The sequence below is a fragment of the Geospiza fortis genome, unplaced genomic scaffold (assembly GCF_000277835.1).
Source record: "Geospiza fortis unplaced genomic scaffold, GeoFor_1.0 scaffold362, whole genome shotgun sequence".
Classification (NCBI taxonomy): domain Eukaryota; kingdom Metazoa; phylum Chordata; class Aves; order Passeriformes; family Thraupidae; genus Geospiza; species Geospiza fortis.
In genome coordinates, this window is record NW_005054464.1 from 747,838 (window position 1) to 769,257 (window position 21,420).

The 21,420-nt window shown below is 40.2% G+C and overlaps 1 protein-coding gene across 1 annotated transcript in view; it reads right to left on the reverse strand.

Annotated features, from left to right (window-relative positions):
- GRB10 (growth factor receptor bound protein 10) overlaps window positions 1-11,381 on the reverse strand; it is a 109,280-nt gene extending 97,899 nt beyond the window's left edge. Inside the window, 1 exon segment of the mRNA XM_031062780.1 lies at window positions 11,275-11,381. Within this exon segment, the coding sequence (XP_030918640.1) occupies window positions 11,275-11,325 (51 nt within the window). The 5' untranslated portion in view covers window positions 11,326-11,381.
- Between the last annotated feature and the right edge of the window lie 10,039 nt (window positions 11,382-21,420).

Genomic DNA, 21,420 nt, shown 5'->3' on the forward strand with positions numbered 1-21,420 from the left:
CACCACCCCAAGGACAGTCCTGGGGAGATATGGCTGGCAGCAGGTCCTTGGAGAAGGCAGCACAGCAGACAGTCCACTTGGATGTAAGCCTTGTGAGAGAGAGTAAACATCAGGGAAGCCAGGAGAGCACCATGACAGGAGACTGAGAACCAACAGCCTGGCTGGGAAGCCACAAGGGACACTGCTGGGACAGGAAACACCTGGACAATTGGCTAGCACCTCTAGGTTCTCCTTTGCTTCTGTCACACTGCCAAGTCCCTCATTTTCCACTTCAATACTTCCCAAAAGAAGCACTCACCATCTTTAAGAAGATTAATGTTCAGAATACCTGTCTTGCTCAAACCAAATGCATCCATTTTTGCAGCCAGGTGTATGGGGTGGAGAGAAACTTGACACAAATTGCCTGAATCACATTTCTGACCCACTCACAAGTACACAGTGCCATTCCAGCTGCAGCTAGCACTGGACTCTACAAAGATTTCTGGAGTGGGTTGAAGACAACTTCACAAGTGATCAGTGAGTCAACTGGGGAAGCATTTTCTTGCTTGACCAACAAGCTGGCAAAGCCAACTGATAGACAAAGAAGAGCCATTTGAGGAAGAGGTTGATGGCAGCGGAGATGATGCAGAGATGACAGTAATGAGTAAGCAAAGAGACCAAGACTACCAGCAGAATTATAGTCTTGGACTGTGGGAAAACAGGTTTTTGGCAGACTTCTCTGAAAAACCAAGGTACCCAGGGCAACAATCTGATCTTGCAGGAGCCTACTCAAACCTCAAGAAAGGTCCATTGTGGCATGCAGAAAGTCACAGGGGAATGGCAGAAAGCCAGCTGAATTGACGGGCATCTCCTGCCTCAGCTAAAATGCTGAAATGCAAAGAGCATTAAAGAGGAAGAGGTTACACAGAAAGAACATGGAGATTGTGCACATGCAGAAAAGCTGGAGCAAGCAAAGGATGCCAAGAAAAACCAAGGAATTGTTATATAGGAAAGTAATGACAAAAGGAGGGCTACTATTGGTTGAGTAAGTTCTCAGCTGTGCATAGGATCCAGCAGCTAAGGACACAAAAGACCAATGATTTTTTCCCTCAGTTTTTCCTAGATCCTCCTTATGTCTCCCAGTTCTTTGAGCACAGTGCCAGCATCTGGAGGATTGAACCATTACTGACAGCAAAGGAAAGTTAAGAATCAGACAAGCTAACTAGGAAGCAGATAGGATGCATTAGAAGATGCTAAGGACGCTAACCAACACTACACTAGCAAGGCTACTCTCTGCTATCTCCAAAAGACTAAGTAACTAATCAGAGGATGATCCTGGTGAGTGCAGAGGCAAAGAACACATTCCTCTTCAAAACAGGTGAGGATGACAATATGAAGCACCAGAAGCTGGTCAGCCTTGACAAGTTGGCAAGAGTATGGAGCAAGTCCTTCCAGAAGTCACTGCCAGGAACTCAAAGGATCTACACTGGCTGTTCCAAAGAACAAGTCATATTCATTTGCAATTTTATACCACGTGTACTAAAGGTCTTCTCTCTCAAGAAACCAGAACACTTACACAGATCATGGGTCACTGTGCTGCCTTCTGATTTCATCTTGCTGCACATACTAGGTTTCTTCAAATAGATAGTTAAAATTTTACAGTACTGGACAATCATATGGGATTTCTGGAACATCTGCTTTCATTAGAAGAGGAGACACTTCATTTGTACTCCCCACAGCCCAAAGCAACCTGCCTCAATATAGCTGAAGGCTGTAGAAAAGTCACCTGAATACTGGAGAAGAATCTACTGCAACAGCATAAAATTGATCAAAAATACCTCTTTGCCTCCACTGAAGTATCAACCCTACAAATCTCATGTGAGCTGAAATAATGGCCTGCCACTCTCCTACACTCCTAGCTTCAAGAACTTCTTCAAGAAAGGTGCCAACACCACTTTGTCAGAAACCCCCTCCTGAACTGCACAGAAGTATTCACTCTTCTGGGGAACTTGCCAGCATGACAGGATTTACTGTATGACTAATATGCATTAATGAAGCACAAATGGACAACTATTTACTTGTGCTAATAACTAAAGTGCCTTATTAGAGCTAGGGCCTCTAGCATGAAGGATTGCCAGGCTCCTCCACTTGCCAAAATTATGTCAAAAAATGGAGCCAATGTGTAAGACATCAAGAGCTACAGCCAGTGTGTAGTAGAGTCTTAAGTCATTGTTTAACATTCAGCTTGCAAAGGACCAGCATGCTCCAAAACCACTGGCTGTTTCCGAGGGCTTGTCTTTTCATTGTAGAGGCTAGAATTTCAAATATGCACACTGGTCGTACCAGCACACAGGCCAAAGCTATCTTAAAATAGCAGTAAAGCCTGAGAGCTTTGCTGGGCATTTGTGTTCCACCTTTGATTGCTCACTGTTCTTTCAAAACCAGAAATAAAACCACTGTATCTTAATGCCTCGGATTAAAATATCAATACTATCTAGCATAAAAGGCCATTAATACCAATAATCTGGCCCCTTGTTCATGAAGGATTCCCGAAAGCAGATCAATTTGGTAAAATTCCATCCTGAAAAGGCAAAGTCAGCCGAACAAGTCCTTGCTCTGTGCAGCACTTTCCATCCCACCTCTCCACAAAGGGAACATACCTACAACACTAGAAATTAAAGACCTCAAAAAGTGGCAGGGTTTTGTGGGAACCTACAAATAACTTTTTAAAAAGACCACTCCAGATTACATTATATTAGGAATGGAAAAGAAAGTTCTTGGGGGTTGCAAAAAGAGCAGTAAAGACTGTTTTCAGTCATAGCTAGTACTAGGTTGACCTGATATATTTATCCCTAGCTTTACAGAGTAAATGGCACCTTCACCACACCAAGGCCACAGTGAGTTCAGGGTCTCCACTCTTTGAATCAGCAGCTTCAGTTTGGAGTAGAAAGTCTGCAAGTGTAGAAACAAGGACGTCTCTGCCATGAGGCATCACATGAACAAAAAAGTCTGGAAACTGTACCCACAGTTTCTCTCTAGAAACAGGAAAATTCTCTTCTCAGATTTGTTCACATAAACAGCTTCATTCAGAATCACAGGATTTGGGGTGGTAGTTTGGAGAAGTTTTTTCCTCCCTTCTTTTTTAACTTAAAAAATTATATAAGTAAGTGCTTATGAAATATTGTCCTTCCTTTGATCAAACAGATTCTCTTTAGACTATGTAACATACGAAAATGTCCTGGGCATAACTTTATGCAAGTTCTGTATCTAGATATATTTCTTGGAAATACTTAAATATAAGGCAACATTATATTACTGGTCTTTTCCAAGGATAGAGGAGATCTCTCTGAGCCAACTGGCATGGACAACAACACTAAGAACTATCCGAGCCACAGTGCTTTCTTGAAAAGTGACAGCTCCAAGTACACAGCAATATTATCTTCCGCTTAAAAAACAAAATAGCCTTCTCCACTGGTTACTGTTTACTCATATTTAGAACACGGAACATCTGTGTGAGGAAGGTTCATTAAAAGCAGATCCCCTCAACTATCACTAATGTAATTCCAGTTGGTTATATTCAATGCACTTTAAAAAAAAGCTTCCATTCCTTTGTATTTCAGGTTTCTATCTTTTTATATTTATGCAGGCATTTGAAGTGTGAAGCTGTCTTAGGACTGGTACATCAACTCTCTTCTGTTAAATTAGAGCTGTTATTAACATGAAAAAAACACATACTGGTACTTCTCCAAAATAACCAGTTGGTAAACAGCTTGTTAAATATTTACTCATTTGGAAAAGATCCAACTCATGAAAAAATATGCAGGATTTTTTTGGTGCTATAGTCTGCTAAACTGATTGTTACCATTGCTTCAGAATGTTCTCATGAAGTTTTGTGAGAGAACAGCAGAAAATAGTCTGGTTTTATCAGTGTGGGTATGTTTTCAGTCTTGAAGTATCATCTTATAAGCTGCATAGAAGTCAGAACCTAAAGAGGCCCACTGCTTTTGATTTTCATGCTATCACTGATTGACTGGGGTTGGAACAGACCTCTGGATGTCACCTGGTCCAATCCCCTGCTCAGGCAGGGCCACCTACAGCCAGTTGCCTGGGATCATGCCTGGGGGGCTTCAGACAATCTCCAAGGATGGAGATTTCACCACCTCTGCCAATGCTCAGTTACTCTCACAGTGAAAGAGCATTGCCCAATATCAAGGGGGAACCTCCTGTGTTTCAGATCCTGTCCACTGGCTCTGGTCACCAGGCAGCCTAGCTCTATTCTCTTTACAACATTTCAGGTATTTATATATATTCCTAAGATCCCCCCTCAACTTTCTCTCAAGTATAAAAATAGCAAATCATAGGTTTAAACATGAATGAAAACCAGAGCTAAATCAAGAGACTGCTTGCATTTAACGACAGGGTCAATCTAGTGTTTAAGCATGAAATCATTAACAGGAAAACGCAAAATTAAACTTCTTTATTTCCTCACTTGATTTGCAATATCTATGTTGTAAATTGGTCTATCCTGACCAATGGTAGTAGTAATGCAAGTAGCAAATGATATGATTGACCACTAGAGTATTTTGAGTCTTTTTTCTTGGTGGGTTGAAAAAATTCATGTAACTGGAAAATGTGGACTAAGTCACTTGAAATTTCTTGCTTGCATTCACCTTCAGAAAAAGACTTCATGTTTTGCCAACCAACTTCTGCAAATTAGAATACAAAAGCAGAAGTGAAAACAGTAAGGTACATACTTGTGACTGGAAATGTAGAAAGGTAAACTAGTACATCAAAAAACAACAACAACAAAAAAAATTATTACTATTTCTTGTCAGAAGGGAAACCGTACTCAATTGTATAGAAGCTTAGTGCAAGATACAAATTTCTTTGATGTTATTTTGTTCCATATAAAGTATTCTGATGATTCACCATAATGGTGGCAACACTTCCACTCCTCTTTAAGTGGAATGTGGTAAGCACCACACTTCTATTTCAATGTTAATGAAAACAACTGGTTTCAGGACAATTTTTTAAACAAACTTCTTTCCAAGAAAAAGAAAAGCTAGAAACATAGCTTCAGTTGGTCTTCAATGAAAACTAACAAGCAGCATCAACTCTATCTGTAAAAAACATTTGCAGCCTGCACTCAGGGAGACAGATTTCATAACTTCATATTGGAGGCAACATGTCTTGTAAAAACATTCACTAATGTTCGCGCTGCTTTGTACTTTGTCTGCTCCAGTCCGTCAACCCTCTACACCACATCCATGTAAACTGTTAAAACAAGAGTATCGTCAATAAAAGATCTGTTGACTGACACCATATTTCACAAATCTGATGACTTTCTGCATTGGCAGTAGCAACATTTCAGCTTTTCTTTATGCAATATGTAGAAGAATGATGCAATGTAATAATGCATCTGGTGTTTTTTCACTCAGCTATGCCCAAGGACTTTGAAAGCCTGCTTGTGCACTCTGGTCCTTCCATGTTGCCCTCTTAGGGTGAAAAAACCAAACTCCAGGATTCATTCTAAATTTTATGCAAGCAGAATCCTTGTATGTTTAAGCCTAATAAGAGTAAATTATGCCACTGTTTGTTTTGAATCTTGAAAATCATGTATTGGGTTTGCAAGAGAAGGCTTTGGGAGTGGGGGGAGGGACCAGGTTGGCTTCTGTGAAAAAAAAAACCAAACAAAGCCATCTGCTCAGTTGTGTCCTGGTTCTGACCAAGACAGGGTTAATGTTTGGAGTAGCTGGGAGGTGGCATTGCTAAGACAGGGAGGTTATTCTACACCACCTCACCTCATTGCCCGGGGTCAGAAAAGGGGGATTCTGAGAAGGGGTTCCTTCCTGATGAGCAAGCCTAGCACTGGTCAGGTTGCCTGAGCGTCCTGCATGCGAAATTACTCTCTAATGAGCACTTTTGTCAATATTGTTGTTGTTACTGCTCCTTTTCTTATCTCATGGCTGTTCCCAGTAAACTGTTCTCATTTTAACCTGTTATCTTTGCCTTTTGTGCCCCAAATTCTCCTCTCCGGCCACCCCCAGTGGTAGGGCTGGGGGGGGGCAACCCAGCAACAGTGTGATTTGGAGAGCCTCAGTAGTAGAAATCAAGGAGTACCATTCCTAAACCATGACAAGTTGCAGATGAAGAAAGGAGTGGAAATATGGAGAGAAACAGCTCTGCAGAATCCAGGGTCAGTGAAGAAGGAGAGGAAGGAGGTGCTCCAGGAACTGGAGCTGACGTTTCCCTGCAGCCCGTGGTGCAGACCATGGTGAAGCAGCTGTGTCCCTGCAGCCCATGGAGTCCTACAGGAGAGCCAGAGATCCACCTACAGCCAATCCAGGGCTCTGTGCTGGAGCATGTAGATGCACAAATGAGGCTGTGACACTGTGGGAAGCCCACGCTGGAGATGGAGCAGGCTGCTGGCAGGACCCGTGCACCCATGGAGAGAGAGAAGAGCTCACACTGGAGCAGGTTATGCCCTGTGACCTCCCAAGGCACAGCAGCCTGCTCTGGAAGGACTGCACTCCATGGAAGGGACTTATGCTCATGTGGGAAGGACCCACACTGGAGAAGTTCGTGGAGATTTGTCTCCCTGGGAAGGGCCCCATACTGGAGCAAGGGAAGAGCATCAGTAGTCCTCCCCCTGAGAAGAAGGATTGTCAGAAACAACATGTAATGAACTGACTGCAAACCCCATGCCCCATCCCGCTGCATCACTGGAGGGGAGGAGAGAGAGCAATCTGACAGTGAAGTAGAACCTGGCAAGAAGGACAGGGTGGGGGAATGTGTTTTTAAAATTTATCTCTATTTCTCATTACTTTACTCTGATGTGATTGGTAATAAATTAAACTAATTTCCCCCAGTCAAGTCTGTTTTGCCTGTGATGGTACCCAGTGAGTGATTTCTCCCTGCCTTTACCTCATGCCATAAGCCTTTTATTACGTTTTCTTCTCCCTGCCCAGCTGAGGAGAAGAATGACCAGAACCATTTTGGCTTGGTGCCTTTCTTACCGCAACTGGCAAGCGACATCTCCAAAGAATCAATCAACAATTGTCAACAGCCAAGCTAATGAAGATATTCAAACAGTGTCAAGGCAGACAATGAGAGGCAAAACATAGGTTTTTTTCAACAGCCCTCTCCACCAAGCCCACCTGGAGACAAATTCTGCAAACAAATGTTTTTCATGCAGGTTTTTTACAATAAAAGACATTTTATGCATACAAGCATGGACTGCAGCATGTACACCTATATTAACACCAAATAACAGACTGTTAAATACCAAAGTAGCAGAGATGACTGAGTCATATAGAAGGCATCTGGATGTCACAAGGGTGAGGATTATTGCACCCATCAAGGTGATTCTCTAATTAAATTAGAGATTTATTCAAATCAAAACGTTTTTTTCCCCTCTCCTTTCACTAAAAGAGAAACCCTCTCTTCTCTAACTGCCCAATCTAAGCAAGCCACCCCTGAAAGTAAAAAAAGCAAGTTTCCCAAAAAACCAGACTCTCTAAGATGAAGCATTCCAGGAAAACAATATGCCAGGGACTTTGATCAGATGACCTCCAAGGGTGTCTTCTAACTCACTGTATCGTTTTATTGAAAACAAGAATCAAAGCTGCCATACTAAAACCTGGAGGACCTCTGCCTAACTGCTCCTCCAGACAAAGGCAGAGCAATGTTGCTATTGTAGTTCTAGTATTGGCAGCAAATGACCTACCCATCCACAAATCTGACATCACTGAAAGAGGCTTTCATTACAGTAGCTAGCCTCTGATTAATTCTCTTATGTATTTAATTCCTACTCTTGAAGTGCACGAATCTTTTCAAGTATGATGTGCACTATTTTGCACTCTTATCTGATCAAGAGGATTATTAGCAATCCTGAAATCCCCAGCTCTGTAGGCATAAGAGAAAGCAATTTACATTTTCTCCCTACTTTGTGGCCAAGTGCTTGTAGTCCATTTTATACCAAGTTCTCTCTCAAAAATAATTCAGCTCAGTAAAACCAAACTACTTTAATTATTACTGAAGTCATACGTGCATCTTGGTCATGAGAAAACAAACAGAAGGCAGAAGGTAAAAGACAAACAGAACATTCCTGTATGCCCAAAATTTTATCTTCATAAACTAAGAAAAAACCTGTTTTTTTGTTATTTATGTCACTGAGACTTGTCCAATTAAACCAAAGGGTTAAAGAACTAAATATTCCCCAAGAGTTCAAGTCACTGCACATAAATACTGTTGTGACTACAGATTGCAAAAGAACGGAAACACAGTAAATCATCCCATTTTTTCTGAGAAATTCTGGGACTATGTTCTGAATTTCCAGGAACAGAAGACAAATACTGCCAATTCTCACTGCTGGATTTTTATTGAAGAGTTCAAGAATTTGGAAAGGACTCCTGAAAGCCACTGAAAGATAGTATTGATTTTTTTTTTTTACAAAGCTAGAGATTGTTTCTAGGAGAATGCACTCAGTGTGACTGGTTTATGTGCTAACTCCTGAGAAATTTAAAAGAAAAAGAAGAAAAAAAAGCTCTTAAATAAGACCTGAGAGGTTCTGAAAGCAGCAAGCCTTGCAAACAAAGAGCCCAGTAAGAAAGCCAGAGATCTATACTTTGCCCATCTCTCTAAAAATATTTAAAAACATAAGAAAAGGTGGATTGGCAGCAAGACATTCTAAAGGATATTCTGTAGGGCATATTCACTTACCCAGGTTCTCATTTTTCTTGCCTTGAATATAATCCCAACCTCCAATGTGTCAATTTATTCTAATACTGAATTTACAGCATTAAGGTCCCAACCTTGGGATCTCTGGAGCTGTCCTTCATAGCTTCTCATTCACATTAAGTAAGAAAATGTGCTGAAAAAATAGAATACTTCTTTACACTCTAATCTAGAGCATATTTAGTTTAACCTTCTTTCAGCCCTTTACCAACAAAATGCTTTCACTGCAGCCAAATTTGAAAGACAAGTTGATGAAAGCTCCTAAGTCAGATTTAGTAGGGGTGGAAAAACAGATGTTCAGGATTTTTTTAATGCAAACTTCAGTTCTGACAGAAGGCACAGTAGTTGTGAATGGGCTTCCAGAGCTAGTCTTCAAACTGATTATAAGCACTTAGGGTAGTTAATACACAGTAAGCTTTGACCAAAAATAACTGAGTCACTTTCCCACCATCTCAAGTCACCCCATGTTGCTCTGACACTTCCAGTCTGCTGACTGCCCCAGACTAAAGCAGATTATCCACAGGGCTTGTCAGAGAAAGGGAAGTACCAACAAAATTCACATTTTTATTTCCTATGAACCACTAAAGACACTGTTTTCACAAGAGAGATTGACACTCAAGGAATTAGCAGCTCAAAAATGACTGCCTAGAATGTCAAGTTTCTTTTACATAGCTCTTCCTTTCCTCAGCTTCACATCATGACTCAGATGATGCTTTAAATGAATTGGAAGCATAATTTCACAGTGCATCAAAATTATGAAGTCCAGGCACATCTATTCACACACTCTTTTAAACTCATAGATCCAAGTAGAGTAACAGATTTTCAGGACATCCAATTTCTTGAAGTCCAGTCTATTTTTATAGCTGCAAAAGAAGCTATAAAAGAACTGTTATGTTTTCCTGCTATCGGGAAAAGCATTCAGGTACATTCAGCTGACAACTCAGCATATACTAACATTAGACTTTTAACTAATTAGAGGTTTCCTGTTGAGGAAAAAAAATTGTAAGTTGACATATTACACAACATGCATGAATACTAATCTTAAAGAGATTTTTTGGAAATGTTGTTGTTTTTATCCGTTTTTTGCTTTTCTTCCAAATGAGTAGCATGATTGTAGTAATCACTACTAGCAATGTTTCTCTTGGGACAAAAGGAGAAGGTTTTAATGTCACATGACACTGTTTAATTATTTGTGTATCTGCAGGGTCCAAAACCATAACTGAATCCTCAGGGCGGTAATCATATTATGAAAACAGAAGATAAAAAGTGCAAAGAAAAGATCATATCCAAACTAGCAATTTACAGTTTCATAAAAAATACAAAGCAAGCATTATGCCAACTAAAACTGCCCAGGGGAAAAAAGAGAACTTTTACATGCATTTTCATCAAGTACCTTTGAATTTAGCTGAGGATTTTTAAAATATACTCTTTGTAATATGCCATATTGGCTGCTTAGATACAGCACAATGACTCAAAAACATAGGATCTAACCAAGTGTAAAAATCTCTGCCTTTGTTCCTACAAATATAGCATTCTGCAAACTGATACATTTTGATGCAAGGCATTTCACTAGGACTGTAGCTTGCCACCTTTTCTTTGGAAACAAGTGCCTTCTCACAGTTAGGAAATGGCTATTTTAAAGGCAAATATCAAATCTGTATGTAGCATATGGTAGAAATAATTCATGCTATATATGTATAAAATATTGTAAAAGTCCAAAGTTATGTCTTTGACCAATCTGGTTGGGAGCAGAGTCTTATTTCTATTCAGTCAGTTCCAGGACAGCTTTAAGATAATATCGGGTCTGTTAACGTATGAATGAAACCTTCCCGGGCCATGATTGCTGACTTCCCTGGCACCTGCACCTGGGAAGACTGCATCTAAACCTTCCTGGACCACGATTGCTGCAATGTCTAAGCTACTCATGAGGCCTGCACCTGAGAAGATTATATCTACCGTGCTCAAGAACTGGCATCACTCTACTACATATGAATACAGACTCTGCCTAGATGCTCAGACATTGGTCTGTGTCCCTGGACCTACCTTTGTCTGTTGCTGCACATGTATGGATCCAGTTCTACATGTGAAGAGACACAAAGAAACGTGCAGTCATCCCTGCCTCAGGTAGAATAAACTGTATATAAGCTAGCTGCTTGAAGCACTCAGGGTGAACCCCTGGGGAAACGCTGTCACTTTGTCAGTCAGATCCTGGTTCACCCAGCGCCTGCACCCGGGGCTGACGCTGCCTTGGCTGTGGTGGTTTTTCGAAATTCTATTTTTTTTTGTTATCAATCTAATAAATCTTTGTTAAATTTTTTATAAATTTGGCTACCGATTTGATCATTTATAACATGTATATATTAATGACGCAGTCTTTTCAGCAGCAGAACTTGAACACAGGATGGTAACAGAGGCTCTGTTTCCAAAATGTTAGCAAAACCCAGAGAATTGCCAGACAGCCATTAGCAGTTTGACGAAAAGTTTGAATGCACAATCAATCACCAGCACACAGCAATATGATGCTACAAGCTGACACGAACATGCAATTTCACAACTTACTATCCGATAAGGAAGATGTAAAAAGGAGTCTGGGCAGCCAGCTAAAGCCATTTGTTCCTTCAAATTTTCTTCAAATTACATCTACTGCTTCCCAGGACCTGCAGAGTACAAACAAACTGTCAGAAACCATACTGAAGACATTTCATCAACTTATTATTGAAAACAGTTGGAGGAGGGAGACCAAGAAGATCAAGATGAGGTGATGAGGATTTGCATCAACTTGAAGTAGAAAATGTGCACATTTGCTGCCTGTAGCCTAGCAAACACATTCAATTTGATATTTCATTTAAAAACCCAACATAACTTCTCAGGCAGTGTGGCTCCTGCTTTATTTCCACTGTTTAGGCAAAAATGAAGGCCTCCCTTCACAGCAAAACCCCAGCCATTTGAAAACTGGCTCTCACCACCTGAGGCTATGTTTTCAATTGTGGAAAGAAAACTGAAATCTCTGAGTTAATTAAGATGACAGTCACTTATCACAGAATCATTTAAGTTGAAAAAAAAAAACATAAGATCACCAAGATCATTATGCAGCATCAGCCTTCAAAGTCTGGCTACACAGCTCCTAACCTTTACCCTTTCCTGCCTGCCTTTTCCCCCCGTGGTTTTATTCTCACACAATATATCAAACAGACTGTCACATACAAATTCATTCAGGTCTTGCACTTGTTCTTCTGAGTGATTATTAGCAGCAACTTTGCAAGGTGAGCTGTGTATCCTTTAAAGCACCACTTTGTGATCAAATAGAGCTTGAAAAGAAATCTGCAAACATTTAGAGGTACATATGGCTAAAGAACTAAAAATAAGAAGGTAAGACAACGTCAAGACAGTTATTATAACTGCCTCATAAAAAGGAAACAAAAATAAACCGAAATAAATAAAGCACTATTTGCTGCTCCAGCATTTCTTCCTACCTGCAGGGGTGGGCACACCCCTGCAGTGTAAGACAAGTGATGCCACCTCCAAGCAGGTGAAAAAGGTATGACAGGGGAAGAGAAAGCAGGCTGCAAAGCACAGTCACAACTTTTACTTCTACCACAAGCAAGCTCCTGTCTGGTTCGCTGTTAATTATCAATTATGTGTTCAAAACAACAGCCCAAGTTTTAAACAGGCTACCCACTGCTCTCTGGTAAGCACGACCTGTCACCAAACCAAAGCTGCCAGCAAAATTTATGGGACAGTTAAGTGAGGGACAAGGGTAAAAAACCATCTTGGACAAACTGTTCCTGGATGACTTCCAGCCTATGGCCCACAAACCATGCACTCATCAAGGAAGCTTTATTTTACTTAGGTCCAAGATGAGTTTGGCTGAGGTATGATAGCCTCCTCCTCTATCAGTAAGGCAGGCAAACTCCTGGGAATTTCTTTCCAGGAAGTAGCTACTGGGTTTCTGCAGTGACCAATTCATACAGCCAAGTACCTCGGGAGGAAACTGGTTTTGGCAATAGCAAGTTTGAAAATCCATTTAACCAAATATGCACAAATCCAGTTATTTATTCTAGGTAAGCAAATACTACGGGGAAAAAAAAATAAACCCAAAATCTTACAGGACTCAAAGTGGGGGGAAGGCCACATCAAGTATCTAACTCTGTAGACACGTTAATCAACTTGCTCTATTGCTAGTCTTTAAACATATAAAGAGTGGTCTACAGTCTTCTAACTACTTCTCCACACCTGAAAGTTTGCAGTCAGTTTTAAAGATTGATCTGTAGATTTCACTTTAGTCATCCAGTTTGTTCAGGGAGAATTAAGCACAGATTTAACAAAAAGCTCTTAAAAGTCTTTTCATCTGCGGACTACCATTGTTTTTTCTTTCTCATAAGCACATCTACAGAGAAATTAAGCAAGCCACTGAAATAGCTGTTACGAAGTTGGTAAAATGCATCAATAAAGAGATCTGTATTATTAGCCTCTAAACCCACCAAGACTAAAAAAAGTTAACATAAAGGGGTAATGGAAAAGAATTGAGCTCTACACTGCAACAGTTTTATGTTTATTATCACTTCAGTATTTAGACATCAGGAAAAGGCATAACTGCTGCAAATTTAATGGTAGGCTATTTCGGACTGAATATCAAAATACTGGTCCTTTGACATTTCAGCAAAAGGCTCCAATTCACTTACAGCAAGATAGATTAAAAATGTTCCGAAAGAATACCAAACCAATTTGTCTACTCTAGGGCATGTTGCAGTTTATGCCACAGCCCCATTACACCAGTGGAAGATCGTAAATTACCTCAAACAATAGCTGGAGTCAAGACTGCGTAATTTATCAAAAAACATTTGCTTTGCTGATACATTCTTGAGTATTCTTTTGTTAACGCAGCAGAAACAGAGGAAAGCAATAATCTCTAGATGGTATCATTCCTGGTCAGTCACACATTAACACTGATTTAAGATCTCATCTCTTTTGATCTGTCTAAAAACAGTTTATCAACCTAGTCCTACCCCAGGAATACAAAAAGCCTTTGCTCACCTTTAAGACCTAAGGTCCTTTATACCACATCAACAAGTAATAAATTTCATAGGGACAGAACTCTACACCAATTCATGTGTTCATGACCTTAAAAATACATCAACTTTTCCTGTGCTGTTGTCTTTATACATGGTATTTAGCACGTCACTTCTCATCAGAGACTGTAGCTGCACACAGACATACATGTTCTTTCCACACAATTTACACAGCACAAATCACAAAGAGGTATTCAAGTGCCAAGTTACTGCCCTTTTCCTAAAATGCCTTCGATGAGGGAGGGAAATTCCAAAGGACTGTAAATAGGAAACAAGCTATGGAGTCAATCACTGTTACAAAACTCAGGACATTCAGTGGTGAGAACAACTGTCATGCAGCATAGAGTGAGACAGCCTGTGCACATTCAGAACCAGGAGATTTCATGTGCTTTTATTGGCTTCAGAGCTCTGCCTTGGACAGAGGCCCTGAAAGAAGGACAATCAAGATAAACCACATTTCAAAGGTCACGAGACTGACTTTTGGTATAACATTCTCCAGAATAAAGAACAGACTATTGTGAAGCACAGCTTTGATATCTCAGCCTCTCAAAAGTGTTAAACAAACTCACACGATCTAAAAGATCGATATTAATCCTGCATGGAAAACATTGCAGGTATGCACCCTGGAGACTGTCACTGCTTTGAATGGCTTGTTTAAGTCACAATCAAATTACTCAGCTAACCAGCAGATTCAGTTGTCTATTAACTGCAAATTAAGCCCATCACCAGGTATGTTTTTCTGATTTATCACTTGTTATCTGCGCATTCCCAGCAGAGGAAACGGTATTCGCTCAGCACTCTGGAAGCAGATACAGCCTACACACCTACGGATACTGTGGTAGGAAAATGGCAGGGGTATGGTCACTCTGCCAATTCAGGAAGTTTTCCAGGTTCTACATGTGCCATCTGTCAAAGTCTTTAAATTCAAGAGAAAAATAATTTTTAAAACGCAATTGCTTGCAGATTAGTTAGGAACAGGAGGAGGAGGAGAAAAAAAAAAAGAAAAGGATTTTAACCTGGCAGAGTTGCAATACAAGCTCCAGAGTTCTTGAAAACTGGATTTATGCTCTTTTATAAAAGGTAACTTTAAAAATTTGTTGAATGTTATACCCTTTTAAGTATTTCATCATTTTTCTTCTATAATGTTCTGCTTTCTATAGCTGAACTATTGTGAAAGAGGGAAGAGGAAAAAGCTTCAGCATAGCCTTAATTTTGACCTGAAGTCCTTTATCTGAGATCTCAGGTTTTACATACAAGTTAAAAGTCCTTCCCTCTGTTTAATGTATATCTTTTATTCTCTCAGACACTAAGTATCACTATTCATTACTCCCCACTATACTGAATGAAGTTTTGCAGACCAAACCTGGTTTTTCCTATGAAACTAGAAAATGGTCTTAAAAATATTCTCCCCTAACTCACCTTCAGAACTGTCTGAGTTAAGACTACTGGACTGAATTTAACATCTTGAAGACCCAGGGAGAAAAAGATCCTCTCTTCTTTGTCTATACAAGGAGCAATCTCCAAGATTTTATCTGGCTGTTCTCCTGGCTGCAGGCTCCCCACTACTTCACACCATCTAGGAAAGCATTCTGTTTTTTACTGCAGACAAGTGTGTACATATATACATATACATATATATATATGTATATATATACATACACACACACACAAATACATACACACATGCACGGGTGTTTATCTGCATCACCAAAACATTTACAAGATGAGGTGAGGCAGTTCTACGGATACACCGAGCAACCCCCTGCAATACAGGCATGAGTACCCATACTCTGACACTTTCTTACCAGTCTAGTCCTATTGCCATAGTTACAATGGAAATAAAGTTGGATACAAGCAGCACGAGGCACGCCAGTGAATTTTCCCTAGTTGAAAGACCTGACAGTTAGCAATGTCCCCAGCTGCACTGATACTGCAAGACCCAGATGTGCTTTTGCATGCAAGATCCAGACAACTTCTCACAAAAATGAAGCCTGAATGACTGTGCGGGCTGAAAAGAAAGTGCCATCAGATTCCTGAGCTGGTTGGACCAAGGAGACTAAAACACCCTTGGCAGCACACAAGTTTGCCATCAGATTTCATCATGGCTTCAGCAATCAGTACATGTAAGGATGTCTAAAGCATCTTTCCCTCTTTTAGTGATAGCTTCAGGTGGAGACTGTGTCAATTTACAACACTGAGAATGCCCCTCACCATCCCTAAGGGATCATTTGGTCAGCAGGACTGAATTCATGCCCTCAAACTTTTTGCTGACCACTTTCTCAAGTGGTCAGGTTTCTCACTTAGTCCAAACACACACTTGCTTCTCTTCCCAGCTCTGAATGCTCCTCCTCACACCCTAAGTCTCCAGTCTGCCCATGCTGAAAAACAATACCTGGCTAGTTTCCCTTCAAACAAGTTTGGGGTTTTTTCCTCCAAAACACATCCCCAAATACTCCAGAATGGAATCACTCTCCAACCGCAAAAGACATAATGACATGATTGTCAACATCCTGATGGCCTATTGAGATTAGATGCAGGTAATATTTAAGAATACCTGCAGCTTTCCCAATTTCACCCCATTTTCCTTGCAGGAATTGGTATCTTCACACCCATTTTGTTACACATCTATACCCAAAAGGCATTTGCAAGTCTATGATATGGAGCAACTGCCTTAACTAGAGGAATACTTCGAACATCTTTGAAAACAAAGCATTGTTCTAGCTAAAATTTCAGGCGAGTGTTGCGCACTAAAATGAAAAGCACTGTTCAAAATATAAATCATCAATCAAAAGCACTTCAGTTACGTCCAAACACTCCCACGAAACCATACTAAAAAATCTGGTCTTATGAAAAAAGGGAATATAATTCTCTTTTGCCATTCTTAATTGCAAAGCTGTTAGTCTAAATATTACACCTTGTAAAGGAAGCCATTTGCCATTGTACTTTTGCCAGAAAGTGAAGAATCTTGGCAACAGCAATTCAGGCTTTTGAAAGCCAAAACAGATACATACTTCAGAAGAAGCACAGAAGAGCTGATGCCATCCCACTTCGAGCCTTGCCAAATAAAATTAAATAACATATATGCAGTTCAGCATTTTTTGGTTTCCTGAATCTGCCTAAAATTTTGAAAGGGCTCAAGACTCATAGCCTGTGAATTCATGTTCATCTCCTGACAGAACACCTCCACTGACAGCATAGATAAGGTCCTGAGGAAAAAAAACCAGTATTTAGCCCAACAACATTGGACAACACCACCAAAAAAACCAACCAAGAAAAAAAACAAGAAAAATAACAAAAAAAACCCCAAAACAACAAAACAAAATCAAAAAACCAAACAACAAAAACCAAACCTATAATGAACTTTGGAAATATTGACAAAACTCTGCAGTTTCACTGTCTTTCTTGATCACTGAAAATCCTCTTCTGTCTCCTAATAGCTTCAAACCCATAGCTTTGAAGCAGGAACTTTGGCAACTAAACAGAGACTTGTACCAAAGTCTAAATGAAATGTTAATTAGACAGAAACCCATGTAGTATTCAGCAGACAACCACACCAGCAAGGCATATGCAGAGGTAGGGAAGGTGCAAGGATGCATGACTGACACATGAGAGGTACATGAGTGAGGCAGCCCAAGGTGAACTTCATCTAACAGTGCCATGACTAGTGGTCTCCAATTCTGCATATATGGTTTCTCACTACATCCTTTGCCTCCAGAGAACCAAAAAAATACTGCCTCCATTCTATCTGTGTTGTCATTGTCTTGCCTCCCCCGCCCACCCCAATCTAGTCACATTTCTCGTAAAACAGAATCCAAAATTTTATAATTTTGGGAAGCAGTCTAAATAATTATTTCCTTATGTTATTTTAAGCTTTTATTATCCAACCTGAAGACTTAGAGTGAAGTTATACAACAGTCAAGATGATTTAATAGCTTGTTACTGCCAAAAACAGGACAGATATCCCACTCTCTTCATCAGCCCCTGCTCTGCTTTCTTCCTCCACTTCCTCCCAGCAGCTTCATGGCACTCTCCCCTTCTCCCCCTTTTGTGCCATGTATGGTCCTTAATGAGTTCAGCTTGTGTAAATTAACGCATTTGTTTTGCTGGGTTAGTGCTCTGCTAAGGAAGCAGATGCAATAAACTTAGATCTGACAGGCAGTTCAGTTGGCACAATGTGAATGCAGGAGACCATGAGCAAGGGGAAGAGAACAGCATCACCCCCTCTCCAGTGGCAGCTAACTATTACATTGGCCAAGGCAACCTGTGAACTTTCATTTTCTTTGTTTACTGCCATTAGGAGCTGGCAAACATTTCCCACTGCACATCCCTGAGAATTAATGCTTTCCAGGCATCTCACAGAAGTTAAACAGTCGGACAGATCTCCAAATAAAATACAAAGTTTTTCTCAAAGGCACTTAACTTTCACCTTCTGGTACCAACTCAACTAAAGTCTGCTTTTGTTGCATACTTACCAAAACATTGCTTTTTGCATGTAACAAACTACTGAGCCTTTATGCTTCCAACAGGCAACTGGTGTGAATGGTCATTCCCTCTGCTCTGCAGTGGGATTTGAAAGCCAAGACCCTCCAGCCCAGAGACTAAACTACACACAAGACATTTTTCTAAACAATTAAAGTTCATCAGCCTCTGCATAGTGTTGCTTTTTGTTTGTTTGTTTTTTTAAGAAAGTCAGATCATTCCAGATTCTGTTTGAAACCATATCTTAAACTACATGCCTATCAATAAACATCCATTGGACAGATCTACCAGACCCAACTTGCCTTTACTAAGCTGACAAGATAGTAGCATGCACTCCTCAGCTGTTACTCTTACAGCCTCCAGAGAGAAGTTAGGAGGCTGTAAAACTAACAGCTGAGGAATGGATAATAATAGTTGAAATATATATCCTAAGGTTTGATAGAGAGACTTATCAATTCATAGAGTAGCAATCTGCAGCAAGGTTGCCTTGCTCCCAGCTTCTGCTCCCTTATTTCTCTACAACATTCCTTCATTTTGGAGGAGAATCTTCCAAAGCATGCAGAAATCTTTTTTCCCCTCCTGGCTGATGCAAAGGACAAATATATAAAAAAAAGAGAAACAACAAAAGGCAATATCCTATCACATGACTTACTGATCAATTTTTCAAGCATTTTAAGCCTGTTTCATCCAAATGATGCATTCATCAATCACCATAATTATTCACAGCCTATTTTTCTTTCCTTGGAACTTTATGCAGAGGGCACCTTAGCTGCTTAAAGAACTTGCCAGGTTTTTGTTAGACCATACAAGCTACAGAGGGCTGACCATCAGGCTCACTTCAAAACCAACACTCACACTTGTGCACAGAAAGCAACAGGCAGATATCTATCAATACCATTCACACCCCTCCTTAGGGTCTCTCCTGCTTCCCAGTGTTTTCAGGTGGGTTAAAATATTTTTCCTGGATTTAAAACTTCATTATTGTGGACCAATGACATCAGACATTAGGGTTTTTACTTTGACAATTTACAGGTTTTAATGCTGATAGTTAACATAGTAATTGTATGTGTATCACTTGCTGTTCTCATGGTACAAGATTTTTTGGGAAGAGTTATCAACAAGGATTATCAGAAGCTTTTATATAGACATCAACCTTTGTGTTTTTGAAGAAAATCAATTGAAAGAGGCTTTTACAGTTATCTGTGATTTATGTTCATGAATGAGCACTGGTTTATTTACATAGTCCCATCACATACAAATGGTTGAGGCTAGAAGGCAAGTTTAGACATTTCAATTCAAACTGCCAGCTACTCACTAAGATGGTATCTTTTTGAGATACCATAAAAGGTACACTTAAGTGAGACGGTTACTCTCAGTACACCTCATTTATATGGTTAGAGCACTCAAAAGAAAGACTTTCTGCTTAGCTTCTGAAAAAAAATATCACATTCTGTGAGCAGAGATGCATTCCCCAGCATCAACTGTACGCTAAGTCACCCTCCAAGTAGTTTTGTGGTAACTACTCCCAAACATTATTTATTCCAAAGAATTCAACTGTTGAAACAATTCTGACGAGGACACCATAGTAAGTAACAGCAGCAAGTAGCAAAAATAAACAAGCAAACCCCTTTTACCTCTCATGCACAGCAGGGTAAGGGTTACCACAGAAGGGCTTGTAAGCGATAATGCAACAGAGCCAGGAGAGCTCTGGACTAGATCAACCCCAAGCAACGACCAACTCTGCTTCTAGTTGCAAAGAGTGCAAGGAAGCAACTCCAACAAATACTGTGCTGCTCTTGAGATGAACAGAAAATCCTGTCTATTCAAGAGGGCTATAATAAAGAAGTGCAAGAAGTGCAGGAGATAACATGCAGAAATTAAAGGAATACATATGCCCTTGATTGACTGGAACATAAAAAACTGTACCCAATTTGGAGACTGCACTCATTCACTCCTATGCAACGAACCACCAGCAGTGCCAGAGCTTGCTCAACTGCAAAAAAACTGCTTGTAGTTTTAAGATACTGATGTCACAGATACCCCATGTGTACTTTAACGCTGCCTCACTAACAAATCACAGCAATCTCTTCTTAGAGCAAAGAGACCATTTTGTAATCTCAAATGCATTTGCTGGCATTATGCAACACACAAGCTTCAAATCCACGGGTGGCTTACGGTTAGCAGCAGGCAATCAGTGCCGACTTTCAGAAGACAACTAAAATGTTACTGGTGCTCTATTCTTGAATACAGGTTAAGAATTTCTATAAATAAATAAATAAAGGATATCAGCAATGCAAAAGTCTTTCTTACCCTCTTACATTTTTTAGCCCTTGAAAAACAATTTCAAGCTGACATCTCAAAAGCGAGTATGCTGACCTACTTGCAAATATAATACCACCCTGGGACAAACAGCTTTTTCAAGTAAGTGTAAACAAAACAGAAAATAAATCTACAGAATAGGTTAATATTTTGTACAAGAGCTAATGTTCAACAAAAAGCTGAAATCTGGCCAGCTGATCACATGTTTCATGTGCAATAGTGAACACTTATTTACTGCTATTAACTCGTACCTGCAGAGAGGAAGAAAGAAGATATTCTTCCTTTGATTCTGAAGGTCATAAGGTGACCAAAATCCCAGCTTAATGAAGACTGTGGTGAGGTTGCAAGTGTCACAGCTTCCATCAACCCTTTCAAAATGCAGTGTTGGAAAGACAGGGAAGAAAACTGAAGTAATACCACCCAGGCTTCACAGACTATGTCAGCTTAATTAGAATGGTATTTTGGCAGTACCGAGAGATTACATATCGAAGGCTGAGTAGCAGGCCAAATAACTTGACTAGAATATTTCGCCAAGCCACCTACATTAACAGCTTCTTCCCTACTGTACTTTCAAGGTGCCGGCCTTGTTTCAAGCCTTATGAGGCTGTTTAACAGAGGTATGAAATGTTGAATATCCCCAGCACTGAAGGTTTTACTAGATATGCATTAAACAAGGAACATCCCTAGTTAACCTTCAGACTACAGAGCTTCCAGAGAGGAACATTTGTTCTCCAAGGGTGTAGGCTCCAGATGTAGCCAAAGTGCCTTCCCTGTATGCCAATGTACTTCAACCCACAAAACACCTGTACTCCCAGCCTGGAACCCACACATCGGTCCC